Source organism: Lolium rigidum, chromosome 2, assembly GCF_022539505.1.
Source record: "Lolium rigidum isolate FL_2022 chromosome 2, APGP_CSIRO_Lrig_0.1, whole genome shotgun sequence".
Taxonomy (NCBI): domain Eukaryota; kingdom Viridiplantae; phylum Streptophyta; class Magnoliopsida; order Poales; family Poaceae; genus Lolium; species Lolium rigidum.
This window is the reverse complement of record NC_061509.1, coordinates 192,049,417-192,063,610: the sequence shown is the minus strand read 5'-3', so window position 1 is coordinate 192,063,610 and position 14,194 is coordinate 192,049,417. Positions and strand designations below refer to the sequence as shown.

The window sequence follows — 14,194 nt, the reverse complement described above, 5'->3', positions numbered from 1 at the left end:
GCACCCTCTCCTTATTGAAGGTCACAAAATTGCCTCGGGCACATACTGTCGCAATTTTCGCAGCAGATTGTTGTTTAAGCAACCCCATTGACTTGTTTCCTGAACATCAAGGGGCTGATTTGTAAATAGTACTACAACGAGAGAGAGCGTCGAAATTGAATGCGCAGCTCTGCTTCTGATACCTCTTATTTAAGAGACCATCCTCCCGTTTGGATATTTTTTCTTCCGATCCTAAAATTCTGCTGTTCGCTGGCCTCCTCGCGATCCCATCATCCTCGCAGCTCTCTCGCGCGGCGCTCCTTTCGGTTTTGATGAAGAAGGGCGAAAACTAGAAGAGAATTCCGGAGTTAAACCCAGCCGCGAAGGTGAGTTCTCTCCGATCCCCCTCCCATCTCTTCGTTCAGTTCCGTTCCTGGTTTGCGTGATTGTTTCCGAGTGTTTCTTGGTGTCATGGAAGAATTTCGTTTCCTCTGCTGCAGCCTCATCGTGCCCCGTTTGTTTCTTTCTTCTGTCGAGCCTGACTCGAGGAAGAAAAATACACTACTGATCTGAGTCAGGCAATCTCCGCTAGAAGAACAGAGTAGTAGCGCGATGCATAACCTGTAGGGATTGTTACAGAATCGAAGGGATAGATTGCAGATGTTCTGCTGCAATTTTTTCCCAAGTTTCTTGCCTTTGTTGTTGTTTTGTTCTTCTTCTTGTCTGCTCCTGTTTAAGTTTTCCTGCTGTTGAGTTCCTCTTGCCTGTACTGTAGTTACTGCTGTGGGTGCACACTTACGGACAACACATCTGCTGCATGCAGTTAAGTTCATTAAACACACAGCCTCTCCCTTCTGCCAGTTTTGTTCATTGAAATCGGCGCACGGCTCTCGAATCCTCGGTACGCTACCTGTTATGTTAGATTCTGCGTGTTGTGTTCTTGCCCCCATTTTTGTGCTTTCGAGAGTGTGTTCTTGCCGTTCTTCACGACAAGTGCCCATTGATCTGCGGTGGTATACGAGTATATCTCCTCTCTTTCTTCTCATGCTGGCCTTGTGACAACATGTTCAGTTCAGGTTTTTAGGTTGTTGTACCAGATTGTACGGTTGTGGTACCGTGTCTGGGTGAATAGCATAGCGAGGAGGCCATCTATTGTATTTGGTGGGTGCACACCCAGATTGGGTCTGAGTTTTGATGCTTATGGTTTACGTTTCTTCAGTTTGTTCGCCTATCTTTTCTGTTGGTTTTTTTGCGGTTTGTACTGGCTCATGCAAATAATGTGTGGCCGGTGTGGTACCTGACAGTTTGGACGATTTTGTTGTGTTAAGAACATGTAGTTCTTTTTTAGGTAGTTATTAAGAACATGTAGTTTACACAGAGTGCAGCATGCCCAGTTTTTGGCAGTATAAACAATGGCAGGAATAAACCATGCTGGTATTAACTTCTATTTGGTCTTTGGCTCTTTGCGTTGTTTGCAGGAGAGATTCACAATTCTGCTCTCCGTTAATCAGCGCCCCAGTGATGTCTCGGCCAAAGTAGGCTCCAGATCATGAAGCTAGGTAACTGCTATCTCAATGCACCAGTTGAGCTTGGATGAAATATATGATGGCTCCTACTATTAAATTTGTTCTATTAGTCAAATCAATGCCACGCGTTGCTAGAGACTTAGAAGTGCCACTTGGAAGTTCAGGTGAATGCCTTCTTATTGACTAGAATATGTATATAGCCAGCAAGTTGTTTAGATGCAACCGAATGCCGACGGTTCACTAGCTAAGCCTGGTTTTAGTAACTCTGATACATTACACATATTTGCCAACTGAGAGTAACTATGAGAAATATTTGAGATGCGCATCTCTATCAGAAATGAATGAAATATAATGTTCCCTCAGCAACTTGTGGGAACTGAAGGTGATATGTCCCCCATAGTAGTCAGGAAAGCTGCCATGATGTCTTCAGGTTGCAATCGGTCTTAGTTGCAGGCTTACAGCTCTACCTGTCGAAATTGACCTTGCTCCCAATAATCTATCATCGGTGCGTCTTGATCATGATAATCTACCACCGTCCACTTTGTCCAAACTGTAGAAAATAAGTTCCCTCTATCAGGGTCATCGCTCGTCATGCATTTAGGATAATGGTAGTTCGGAGTTGGAACAACAAACTTCAATGCTTGTACTTGATTAAAAGGGACGCAGCAACCAAAATGAAAAAGAAGCAAAACTGCAAAACATCCCCATCAGCATCAACTTACACTTTATTGTTAGGGATGGCCCAAAGATCTTTTTAGCATGGAATCATCATTAGTTGATTCTGTATTATTATACATCATATTGTAGCTTGACTATTGATAGAGACATCATGATAGCAGTGCAATACTAGCATAACATTTATTGACAACATATTAATTTGTTACCTTGTGCAGTCTTGATGACGTCGTACTGATGCTAGATGACATCAACTACGTGATAGGTTTTCTTTTTTGCAAGAAAGCAACATGATCGTAATATTTCTTGTCAACTAGTTTGTAGGACTGAAGTATTGACAACGAAAATGGTTGAGGACACAAACCCAGTACAAGATATAGTACATGTTGTGCATGAGGATGCTTCTTATGACAAGGATGTTGTGGAGATAAAATTGCCAGACAGTGTTGTTTCTTCTGATTATGGTGGTAATTTTGTCAAAGATGTCTGCATTGATGAAGGACAACCTCCTCCTCAGAAGTTTTCAGAAGAAAAAGTAGTAGATGAAAAGTCTTCTCCAAAATTTGATCATCAAATGATACATGCAAATGGTGCTCCAGGATACAGGGAAAAAGATTGCGCTACAAAGTCTGTCCACGAACTGAAACCTGAAATAGTTTTACCTCTTGGTTTTGCTCCCGATAGCAACAATGAGAAGCAACATTCTTCTTGTGAAGAGCATGGTCCTGAAGGCAGGAGTAAGGCCACTAACTTCGGTGAGATCAGTGAGAAGAAAATAAGTTTGGAAGAATTACTTCGACTCGAAAGCGCGGAAGAGTCGCAGCATAAAGCCACAGTAAGCTCTGAAACCAGTAAAAACCATATGCCATCTCTTCAAGGAGAAGCAGTTGGACAGGTACACCACAATTGTTTTCCTTTTCATCATTATCATCTTGGCGTAGGTGCATTCTCAATATTTTTTTCACCACTCAAAATTCTGTGGTATTCTTGAGGAAAAAGAATCAGTAGCAAAATGTACAAACAAACTTTAGGATGGTAGATCTTTCTTTTCGGAAACTTTACGATCTAAATGATAAAAAAACTGAGAAGAATGTTTTGTTATTATTTCAGGTTTCCACAAATGCGTCTCATGGAATTGAAGCTACTGCATACAAAACCAGTGAGCTTGTTAATAATAGTTTATCAAGTACGGAGAACACCGATGATTGCACAGTAACAACGTCTGAAGAATGTGATGTAGAGGCACCACCTGAATGCTCTACATCGGCAATCACAGATGCTGCTTCCGCTGTACCTATCTGCAATCTCGAGAAGACTGATGATGCCAGTGCTGAAGGATTTGATAAGGTCGAAAAAGCTGGATCTGGAGTCGATGCTCCGAGCTCGAGTAGTTCAGACATCGGATCATCTGAGAAGAGCAATGATCAGAATGGAAGTACTGCGCGTGAAGCAATAACCAATAAGGTTGATGAAACTGCAGTAGCATCAACTTCATCAGCTGGCATTGTAGAGCCCAGTGGTGCAAATGTGGAAAATAAACACGAGACTGACGGTATCACTGATATACATGATTCAACCCAGAGAGACGAAGGAAATTCTGTGCATATGATGAGCACAGTTAGTAAGAGTCCTACCCAGGCACACGATATGGATGAAGAGATTGCACCTGATAGTGCAAAGGCAGAATCTCAAATCGGAAATGGCTATCCTCCCTCCGAGTCGGGCTTGTTCGGGCCTAGTATCATGTCAGCTCCCGTGTCACACTCTGGGCATCTTGCTTATTCTGGCAGTATTTCCATCCGGTCAGATAGTAGCGCGACTAGCACCCGGTCCTTTGCATTTCCAGTGTAAGTACATGCCTACCCACTGTCTGATCACAACAACTACTTTCTGAGAATTATACCAGTTATTATATTTAATTCTGTGAGGCGAAAATTGTACCCTGTTATGATTCATCTGTGTTCTAAAAATTTGTGAACTTCTTACTAGCTGATCTGAGAATTATGCAGCATTGATCTGATCTATCAGGAACGTTTCCCCCTCATACCTGTTCTGCATTTGCTGAACCAGATTGCAGAGGGACTGGATCAGCAGCCCGGTGAGGATGGCGAAAGGAGAGCGGAGGCGCGCCAGGCAGCGCCATGGCTGGAGGAAGGGGCTTCTCTGCTGTAAATTCTGAACGTAGTTTCCCTGCAGAGAAGTGTCATCCTACTGCTTCCTTCTATCGGTCCTGTTGCAGGTTAATTTCATGGCTTGTTGGATTTGTAAGTGGCTTGAAGTAGTAATTTGTACTATGAGAGAGAGAGAGAGAGAGAGAGAGAGAGAGAGAGAGAGAGAGAGAGAGAGAGAGAATGAAGAGGTATATATAGCTGTAGCGTAGTGACCGTGTTTGCCAGTAGGTGCTGCAGGAATTAGTTTGATTTGTTCTTGTTGGTTTGTGCTCTTCATATACACGTTAATTGTTTGGTGCTTGGTTCAGATTTCAGAGTGAATTTTGCTGCATACCGCAGGTGACGGTGTTTCAGTGGTGTTACTGTTGACTGAGTCCAGGTGGGCCAGCCCTCATGGGCGTGTAGTCTAGCTACGTTCGTGCCTGGCTGTGAGGTGTGGCGTACTGGCGTGTGGTAAAGTTTAGTACCACATTGCTGACGGAACTGTGGGTGAGCAGCATAAAAAAGAGTGTTCCGGCCGATGGTACCGAAAGAGTTGGTAAACGAAAGGGATTTACATGAGGCATGTCCCCGTTTCTTGGTTGTGTTGCTAAGGTTGAGCGTGGTATTTTAGAGGCCGAGCTACATATAATTCTTTATTTTCAAACACTTAAAATTTATAGTTTGAAATTTTAAGAACAGTAAGAAATATATCTAGAGGTAGATAATGGTGTATGCTACAATGGTGTAAAATCTCAATGCAAACAAATTTACATTCTAGGCTATCTGAAGATTGATAAAATCTGATAATAAATTTTATAGTCTTGAAATGTGCACTATACACTATAAAATTTATCATAATTTGTTATTTTTGTGTATCCTAGAATATGAAGTAGTTTGTATTGTGATTTTACACATTGCATTATATATCATTGGCTATATCTAGAATTTTGTTTCGATTTTTTGTGAAACTTTAAATTTGAATTATAAGTGTTGGCAAATAAAACGCTATGTATAGCTTGGCCTCCATTATAAGTTTTCGTTGCTAGAGCCCCCACTATCGGCCCCCACCATCAGTGGCGGACGCATGAAAAAGCTGAAGGGTGGGCACGCCTCTAAAAAAAATTATGCGTGCCCCCAATTGTGATAAAGTTTGCCAATTCTATAATTCGAAATAGATTCAATTATAAACCTAAAACCTACAATTACAATAGAATTGATACTAAACATTTTTTTAATTAATGGGGGCATCCTAAGCCAGAGGCAGAGTAACAAGGTTCCAAAGTGCAAGCTCCATGAAAGGTAGCTGCAGAGTTATCTAAAAAACTCAGAAACGTGAAAACTGATTACAATTAAGACAGAAAAGGCAGGCATGAGCATTCAGGCCGCACATCAAAGCACGAAAAGGAAAGGCACGGCACTCATCGTTAGGATGCTTGAGACGTTAGCCGTAGAGCGATAGGGGAAGCTGGCGATGATTGCCACAACGGTTCATGTGTAAATGTGGGGCTGTAGAAGAGATATGATGCTTGGTGCGGTGACAGGCTTCTCACCCCTGAAATGTCAATCTTAGCCAGTGCGGAAGCAGCAGACCTGTAGTCTGGCGAGCGGCTGAACCTTGCCGGTCTGCCCCTGGCCGAGCGGCTTGCGCCCTACAGCCAAGCGCCCCTGCGCAGCTGCGTTTGACGACCCCGCGCGACGGGAACGGGAGGCTGCCGAGCGGAGAGCGGGAGTGCATGTGGGCAGCGGCGACCTGTGGGTGAAGTCGTGGAGAAGGCCATCCGGCGAGGGGAGGCGGACGGTGGGGGACTCAGCTAGGGGTGCGAGCCGCCGGCGAGGGTTAGGCCTCACGAACCATGGTTGAGCGGGAATCCAGGGGAGCCAGCGCCAGAGCCAGAGCAAGCGAAAGAGTCGACAGAATGAGAGCGAGCGGCTGAATCTTAGCCAGTGCGGAAGCAGCCCTGTAGTGTGGCGAATGGCTGAACCTTGCCGGTCTGCCCCTGGCCGAGCGGCGAGTGGCTTGCGCCCTACAGCCAAGCGCCCCTGCGCAGCTGAGTTTGACGACCCCACGCGACGGGAACGGGAGGCTGCCGAGCGGAGAGCGGGAGTGCATGTGGGCAGCGGCGACCGGTGGGGGAAGTCGTGGAGAAGGCCATCCGGCGAGGGGAGGCGGATGGCGGGGGACTCAGCTAGGGGTGCGAGCAGCCGACGAGGGTTAGGCCTCACGAACCATGGTCGAGCGGGAATCCAGGGGAGCCAGCGCCAGAGCCAGAGCAAGCGAAAGAGTCGACAAAATGAGAGCAAGAGAGCTCTTCGGCCTGGAACGACAAGAAAAAGGTCAACTGGGCTCAATTCTAGACAATATAATAGAGGTAGTACTAAAAATTTCAGAAATCTGGGGTGGGCCACAGCCCACCCGGCCCACCCTCTGGGTCCGCCCATGCCCACTACTAATTCAGCCTCAGCCTGGCCTGCAAGATTAGAGAGAAGGGTCGGGCCGCTAATCTGGGCGGCCCAAGTAGAGAGAAATAGGGTTTCGAGCTGTGATACTGTTGACTGCCAAAACCCACCGGCGGGCAGCGGCCTTGTCAACACTGTAGAGCCGGGGGGAGCCTAGAGCTGCGGCTGGCTGAGACCCCTCCGAGCGACGGCCCGCAATGCTCTTCTGGTCACACGCGGCGTTGCGAAGTGCAGGGGCGTGCCACCCGACCTATACACGGTCGGGAAGGTGATGAGGGTGCCTCGCTTAGTTTCCTGCAGGGCATACATGTAAACGTTAAATACGAGCCTCGATCGGCTCTCGGGTTATCTCGTGAATCGGCTCAAAGAGCCGATCCACCCATGATCCGTACGGGGTGCACGAATACTTGGTGGTCCTGCTTGATCAAGATGAAGCTAATGAGATCTACGACGATTTAGGGTTTTCACCGCATAACCGGATCATCCTACTCCGAGGTTGGGCCTTGCGGCCACGCACGGTGCTCGTAAGCCGATCCTAAACAAGGCCAAAAAACCAACATGAAGTTGATCCTAGGAACATCCCGTTTAGGACTTGCGAACGCCACCCTACGTGCCACCTGGATCCTCCCCCCATTGTAAGGCCAAACTATTGCGGATATTAAACTAATCCTTGTAGAACAAGGAGCAATCGTAACGGATCGGATCTACTAAATAATGATCAAGCGGGGTGCCGCCCCCACACCTGAGATAGGCGTGAGGGCGGCTAGATATGCAAGGGTTGCACTACGTAAGCATGCTTAAACGAAGAACAATGCTAACCCTAACACATCTAATGATAACTACGTTGCTCGCCATCAAAAGCGCTTCGATACGAGCAACGCATGAACAACGTGGGGCTTGTGCTGCCTAGATCGCAAGATGCGATCTAGGCAGCATGTCGCTACCGATAGAAACCCTCGAGACGAAGGAGTTGGCGATGCGCCGAGATTGGTTTGTTTTTGGGGTTGAACGTGAGTTGTTGTTTATTCCATAAACCCTAGGTACATATTTATAGTCCGGGGGACTTTCTAATGTGGGCGTGCACTAACCCGTGCACGAGATAAACTCTAACTTCTAAATCGATACACAATCTATTATGCTAAGATACACGGGCTTAACTAGCCCAAATTCTCCGTGCAAGGCCGCTTCATCGATCTTCCATATATAATCTTCCAAGCCCATCTTGATCGCGGCCCACCTCCACGATCGCGGTTAAATCCTGGTGATAACACATGCCCCCCTGGTTTTGGAAATGGTATTTCCAAAATCATTACGCTCCCGTCGGGTCATGTCGTGGCGGAACCGTCGCGAGTATCCGTCACCATGATGACTTGCCTTCTCAACTTCTCCGCGTGATTTGGCAGTCTTTTCTCTTTCTTTCAAACACCACTTCCTCGGAAACTGCTGTGGCATTGAATTTTCACCATCTCCCTTCTATTTAACCGCTATGAACAGTTCTGCTCTGCATCCTCGCATTAGCAGTCCAAAAAACCCTCCTGCACCATCATGTCTTCTTCCTCCTCTACCCCATCGGACCCCTCCAGCCAGTCCTCCATGTCCCGCGAGCCGACGCCGGAGCACAACCCAGCGGCGGTCCATGCGGCCAATACCCGCCGCGCCATTGCGGCCGGGGAGGAGTCAGACCATGACTTCTCCATCCGGTCCGAGGACGACCAGTCCTCGACGGACGGGGAGAGCGACCTCCGTTTCCTCGCCGACGGGGAGCCGGAGGAGGAGAGCGATGACGATCGCTTCTCTCGGGACGACTTCACCTCCTCCGAGGGGTGATGGAGGAAGAAGAGGAGGAGGAGGAGGACGACGACGACGACGACTCCCTCGAGGGCTACCCACCGGCGAAGCGCCTTCGCATGTGGTGGGACGACGACGGCGGCGACGACGAAGACGGGGATGAGGCCCCGTGGAGGGCTACGGGAGTAGCGACGAGGAGCCCATCGGCAGCAGTGCCGATGAGAGCTCGGAGGATGACGATGAGGGCAGTGACGGCCCGTAGATAGGACCTCTGTCATAGGGTCAGTAGTAGTAGATGGGGCAATGTATTCCCTCGTATTTCCTTTTGAGAGCAATTCAGCTCTTTATGTAAGAAATCCCGCCTATCAATGAAGAAATGTTCCCCACTTTGATTTTGCCGATTTCTTCTGAGTTTTAATTGAGCCGATTCACCCCTCCTACTGACCTTGCCGATTCATCCCCTCCGCCAATGTGTAATGAGCCGATAACAACGCATCGGTCCTTCGACATTCATCCTTCCATTCTTCAACTCTTTAGCGAGCGTTCATCGTTTTGTGAAGAAGGTTGCAACGAGGATCAGCCGATGATACTTCAATCGGTCCTTCAATAGAGCAATCTACCAGGCCTGTTGCCCCCGAGTCTCGGCCAATGCAAAACGAGAGACGAGGATACGCGAATGAGCTGCATAGACCCGGGCTCGATCGTGTGTGGGGAAGTTCCTTATGCGGCGTCGGCCGACTTGAACACAAATCGGCTTCTCCGAGCGGAAAGCCTTCAAGGTGAGCTGCCCCCGAGCTCTTACTCGAGGCGAGAATGCCGGAGAGAATGTGCCACGACCCGATCCTCTTTCTTCCTCCGACAGCCGATAATCTTTCGTTTCAGCTGCACTAGCCCCACAGATTGGAAATCCTGGATCTGGTGAAGGTTTGATAATCCTCGCACCACTAGAGTCGATGGCTACGCATCGGCTGTTTCTTGATTCTGAAGTCGATGTCTGCTGCATCGGCTGTGCTCGAAAATTTTCGAATTTTCACTTTTTATTTTTACGGCCGACCTGTGCATCGGCCCCCATATTTCAATACCCGTCAACAAAAGATGAGATGCTTCTGTTGCATATCCTCATATTTTCATATACCTGGGTTTCATATACCTGGGTGCCCCCCCGAGCCGATTCTGTCAAGGAAATTGATGGTATCGGCTCTGTTGGATAACATGTTGAACCCAGGCAGAAAGGTAGGTGAGGATAATTTTGGCCGATTGATGGAATCGGCCTCCACGTTGCTTGCTCGTTGAAGGTTTTGTAAGTTCCCTTCGTAAATTTTTGGGGCCGATCACAAGGATCGGCCTCTCCTGGTTTGCTCATTGGTTTGATCTTGCTACTTGGTCGAGCTGGATGAAACCAACCCAACCTCCGACTTGATGCGCTTGCCTGTCGTCCACCTTGAGTGCTCCGTAGAGTCGTGGAGCGCTAAGCTCTGTCGGCAAGACGAGTACCATGTTTGTGCCGGCCCGATGTCTCATCATCGGCTTTCCTCTGTTTGGGGCGCCACTCCATTTTCCGTGGACGACCCTCTTCATCCAGGGTTCGCTGAACCTTTGCAGCCGGATCAGGTCGTGCCTTCCTTAGCGTATGCAGGTACAACCTTTCGGCTTCCTCCGGGCCGCGCAATCGCTGAACCTCGCGCTTTTGGGAACGGCTGAGTCCGTCGGGGCACCACCTTGGCCGGTGGTACCTGTCTTCTTCCACTTCTCCCTCGTCTTCCGAATCCTCAAGATCTGCCCAACGAGGTGACTCGGCGCGTTTGCTTTGTGACGGGAGAGGCCCTAGGCGCTCGAACACGGACACGTTGGCTGCCTCCTTCTTTTCTCGATTGCATTCGGGCAATTGCCGATTGTGGGCAATCGGCTCATTCCTGAATCCCAGCGGTGTCCGAAGAAGGGCAGTCCCAATGCCTGGCGTTGTCGTCTTGCTCCCTTGATGCTTCCGTGGCATAGCGCTCGTGCTCCTCCTCATCGCGATCCTGCCGACGATATCTTCTGGCTTCTCTAGCCAGACGATCTCCTCTATCATCGTAATCGGACCGTCGGCGTTGGTCATACTGACTCACATATTTGTTGAGGAGGTGATCAGAGAGGGGTCGCTGATATCTTATATTCTTCACCTCTCCCTCCGTGACATAGCGCTTGCCATCATGACGGAGCCGATCGCGTGGAGCGGCCTCCTCTGTATCCTTGCTATGAGAGCAGCTGCCCTCATCTCCATCTTTGCCAGAGTGGTTTCCAGGTCCTACCATGTTGATGCTGAACGAGGGACCTAGCTGGCAACCTTCAGGGTAGGTGATTTCCACCATGTTAACGGCGGGGAAGGGTTGGGTGTCGACCTTCATGGCGTACTGGTTGAAAATTAGCCGCCCCTTCTCTATCGCCGCTTGGATGTGCTGACGCCACACCCGGCGGTCGTTGGTGGCATGGGAAAGCGAGTTGTGGAATTTGCGGTACGGCTTTCCGTTTAGCTCTTTCGCCGTGGGGAATTTGAGACCTTCGGGAATCGTCAAGCTGTTTCTCCTTGAGCAGGAGGTCGAAGATTTGTTCGGTCTTGGTTATGTCAAAATCAAATCCCACGGGCGGCCACTGGTGGCTTTACCCATTTGCGAGGCCACGGGGTTCCCCACGAGTCCACTCAGCCATCTGCTATCTCTTGGCCTCCCGCGGGCACTTCATCCTCTTCCGTATCGACCATAACTACGCACGCTTGAACTTGTCTTGGTACGAGGTCGGGGTGGCGCTGTTCATATGCGACAGTTTCGAACCATGTGCGCCGGCGAGGGATAATCTGCTTGGGAGGCCATGTCCTTGAGCTGTGTTGCAAGGCACTGCTACTGCCAACTCGGCTGCTTCCTTTTCGGTTATACGAACCGAATAACATCGGTTCCTAAGATTCCTGAAGCGGCTGAATGTATTCTGTCACCGTTTCCCCGCGCTTCGACGTAGTTGTGCTAGATCGGCAATGCCGGACTCGGAAGCTTCGAATGGTATTGCATATGGAATTGTTCTTCCAATTGCTTCCAAGAGCTGGATGGAGTTTGCTGGCAGAGAGGTGTACCATCCAAAAGCCGATCCCGTGAGGGACTGTGAAAAGAGCCTCACGCGTAGCTGATCCGACATCGAAGCCGGTCCTAGTTGAGCCAAATATCGGCCGACGTGCTCGATGGAGCTGGAGCCATCCGATCCACTGAATTTGGAGAAGTCGGGGAGCCGATATTTAGGTGGCAGCGGGATCATCTCGTAATCGTCGGGGTACGGCTTGGAATAGCCGACTTGCCCTTCTTTTCGGCATCATGCCGAACTGGTCTCTCGGTATGGTGCGATCCGATCCGCTGTGCTGGCCGTAGGAGTTGCACTGCGAAGATTCGCCGGGGTGGCGTCCTTGGCCTGCCATGTTTGCTTTTCCAGCTCCGAGCCGGCTGCGGGAGCTGGGCTCGGGAGTTTCGTCGGTGTGGCGTATTTAGTTAGCCACGTACGCTCTCGTCGCCGACGTTCCTCCTGTCTTCGCCGGAGTCCCCGATGTTGTGGCCTGGTTTGTGAGTGCCCGGTCACCACAATCCGGCACATACATGCACGCGTATCCATGAGGGATCTCCTTAGGCGCCTCCATTAAGAGCTCGGTAGTCACCGGGGTCGCCACCAATCCTGCAGACGAGGAATGCCGGTGTAGTCGGCACTTCGAGCGGTGCTGCCAACGCAAACGGCAGCGGTGGACGGGGCTCGGAATGGCAACTCTCCTTGATGAGTCCCGAGAGCTGGTCCGACGGCGAGTGCGGTGGCTCATGATCTCCTGGATCACGCGCGGAGCGACACGCTCCGGCACGTTGACCAAGTTCTCGAGTGGCGGTGTAGCGAGTGAGCCACCGGGTAGTTGATCTCCTGCCGCGGACCCCTGGTGCGTTCCTCCGACGGGGCGAGAGGTCTATCCCATCGAGTGCACCTTCGGTGAGAACCCCTTCCATCCGATGCCACCGGAACGGGTTCTGCGAAAGAGCCGATGAGGTCGGCTTCGAGGGTAGCCTTGATCTCGTTGTATTGCTTCTTGAGGTCGTCGGGCGGATCCTCGTAGGTGACCGGCGTGCCGTCCGCCATCTCGGATGTAGATGGCGATGTGGTTGATGTAGACGATTGTCCCACCGGGCGTGCCGGAATGTGTTGACTGCCAAAACCCACCGGCGGGCAGCGGCCTTGTCAACACTCGTAGAGCCGGGGGAGCCTAGAGCTGCGGCTGGCTGAGACCCCTCCGGCGACGGCCCGCAATGCTCTTCCGGTCACACGCGGCGTTGCGAAGTGCAAGGGCGTGCCACCGACCTATACCCGGTCGGGAAGGTGATGAGGGTGCCTCGCTTAGTTTCTGCGGGGCATACATGTAAACGTTAAATACGAGCCTCGATCGGCTCTCGGGTTATCCTGTGAATCGGCTCAAAGAGCCGATCCACCCATGATCCGTACGGGGTGCACGAATACTTGGTGGTCCTGCTTGATCAAGATGAAGCTAATGAGATCTACGACGATTTAGGGTTTTCACCGCATAACCGGATCATCCTACTCCGAGGTTGGGCCTTGCGGCCACGCACGGTGCTCGTAAGCCGATCCTAAACAAGGCCAAAAAACCAACATGAAGTTGATCCTAGGAACATCCCGTTTAGGACTTGCGAACGCCACCCTACGTGCCACTCGGATCCTCCCCACCATTGTAAGGCCAAACTATTGCGAGATATTAAACTAATCCTTGTAGAACAAGGAGCAATCGTAACGGATCAGATCTACTAAATAATGATCAAGCGGGGTGCCGCCCCCACACCCGAGATAGGCGTGAGGGCGGCTAGATATGCAAGGGTTGCACTACGTAAGCATGCTTAAACGAAGAACAATGCTAACCCTAACACATCTAATGATAACTACGTTGCTCGCCATCAAAAGCGCTTCGAGTACGAGCAACGCATGAACAACGTGGGGCTTGTGCTGCCTAGATCGCAAGATGCGATCTAGGCAGCATGTCGCTACCTGATAGAAACCCTCGAGACGAAGGAGTTGGCGATGCGCCGAGATTGGTTTGTTTTTGGGGTTGAACGTGAGTTGTTGTTTATTCCATAAATCCTAGGTACATATTTATAGTCCAGGGGACTTTCTAATGTGGGCGTGCACTAACCCGTGCACGAGATAAACTCTAACTTCTAAATCGATACACAATCTATTATGCTAAGATACACGGGCTTAACTAGCCCAAATTCTCCGTGCAAGGCCGCTTCATCGATCTTCCATATATAATCTTCCAAGCCCATCTTGATCGCGGCCCACCTCCTGATCGCGGTTAAATCCTGGTGATAACAGATACCTCCAAAACGTATCTACTTTCCCGAACACTTTTGCTATTGTTTTGCCTCTAATTTGTGTATTTTGGATACAACTAACACGGACTAACGCTGTTTTCAGCAGAATTGCCCTGGTGTCTCGTTTTTTGTGCAGAAACTCAACTTTCAGGAAAATCCCCGGAATTAATGTCGAAGGGTCTATTTTCCCAGAAGACTCACGGAGCCAGAAGGGCAGGCCAGGGGGAGGCCCACGGCC

General features: G+C 49.8%; 1 protein-coding gene across 2 annotated transcripts; it reads left to right on the top strand.

Moving 5' to 3' along the window:
• Positions 1–213: 213 nt before the first annotated feature.
• LOC124692759 (serine-rich adhesin for platelets-like) lies at positions 214–4,667 on the top strand. Of its 2 annotated transcripts, none has more exons than XM_047226191.1 (5): positions 214–365; positions 1,458–1,538; positions 2,505–3,075; positions 3,291–4,027; positions 4,251–4,667. In XM_047226191.1, exons 3-5 carry the CDS (start codon positions 2,527–2,529, stop codon positions 4,357–4,359), a joined length of 1,395 nt encoding a protein of 464 aa, XP_047082147.1. In that variant the 5' UTR covers positions 214–365; positions 1,458–1,538; positions 2,505–2,526; the 3' UTR covers positions 4,360–4,667. The 2 variants fall into 2 exon arrangements, with proteins under 2 accessions (XP_047082147.1, XP_047082146.1); XM_047226190.1 differs by having other exon boundaries at positions 2,498–3,075.
• The last annotated feature ends 9,527 nt before the right edge of the window (positions 4,668–14,194 follow it).

Coding starts and splice junctions, on each gene's coding strand:
- LOC124692759 (XM_047226190.1), top strand. Junction 3,076..3,290: donor AAGGAGAAGCAGTTGGACAG/GTACACCACAAT, acceptor TTATTATTTCAG/GTTTCCACAAATGCGTCTCA. Junction 4,028..4,250: donor CGGTCCTTTGCATTTCCAGT/GTAAGTACATGC, acceptor TTGCTGAACCAG/ATTGCAGAGGGACTGGATCA.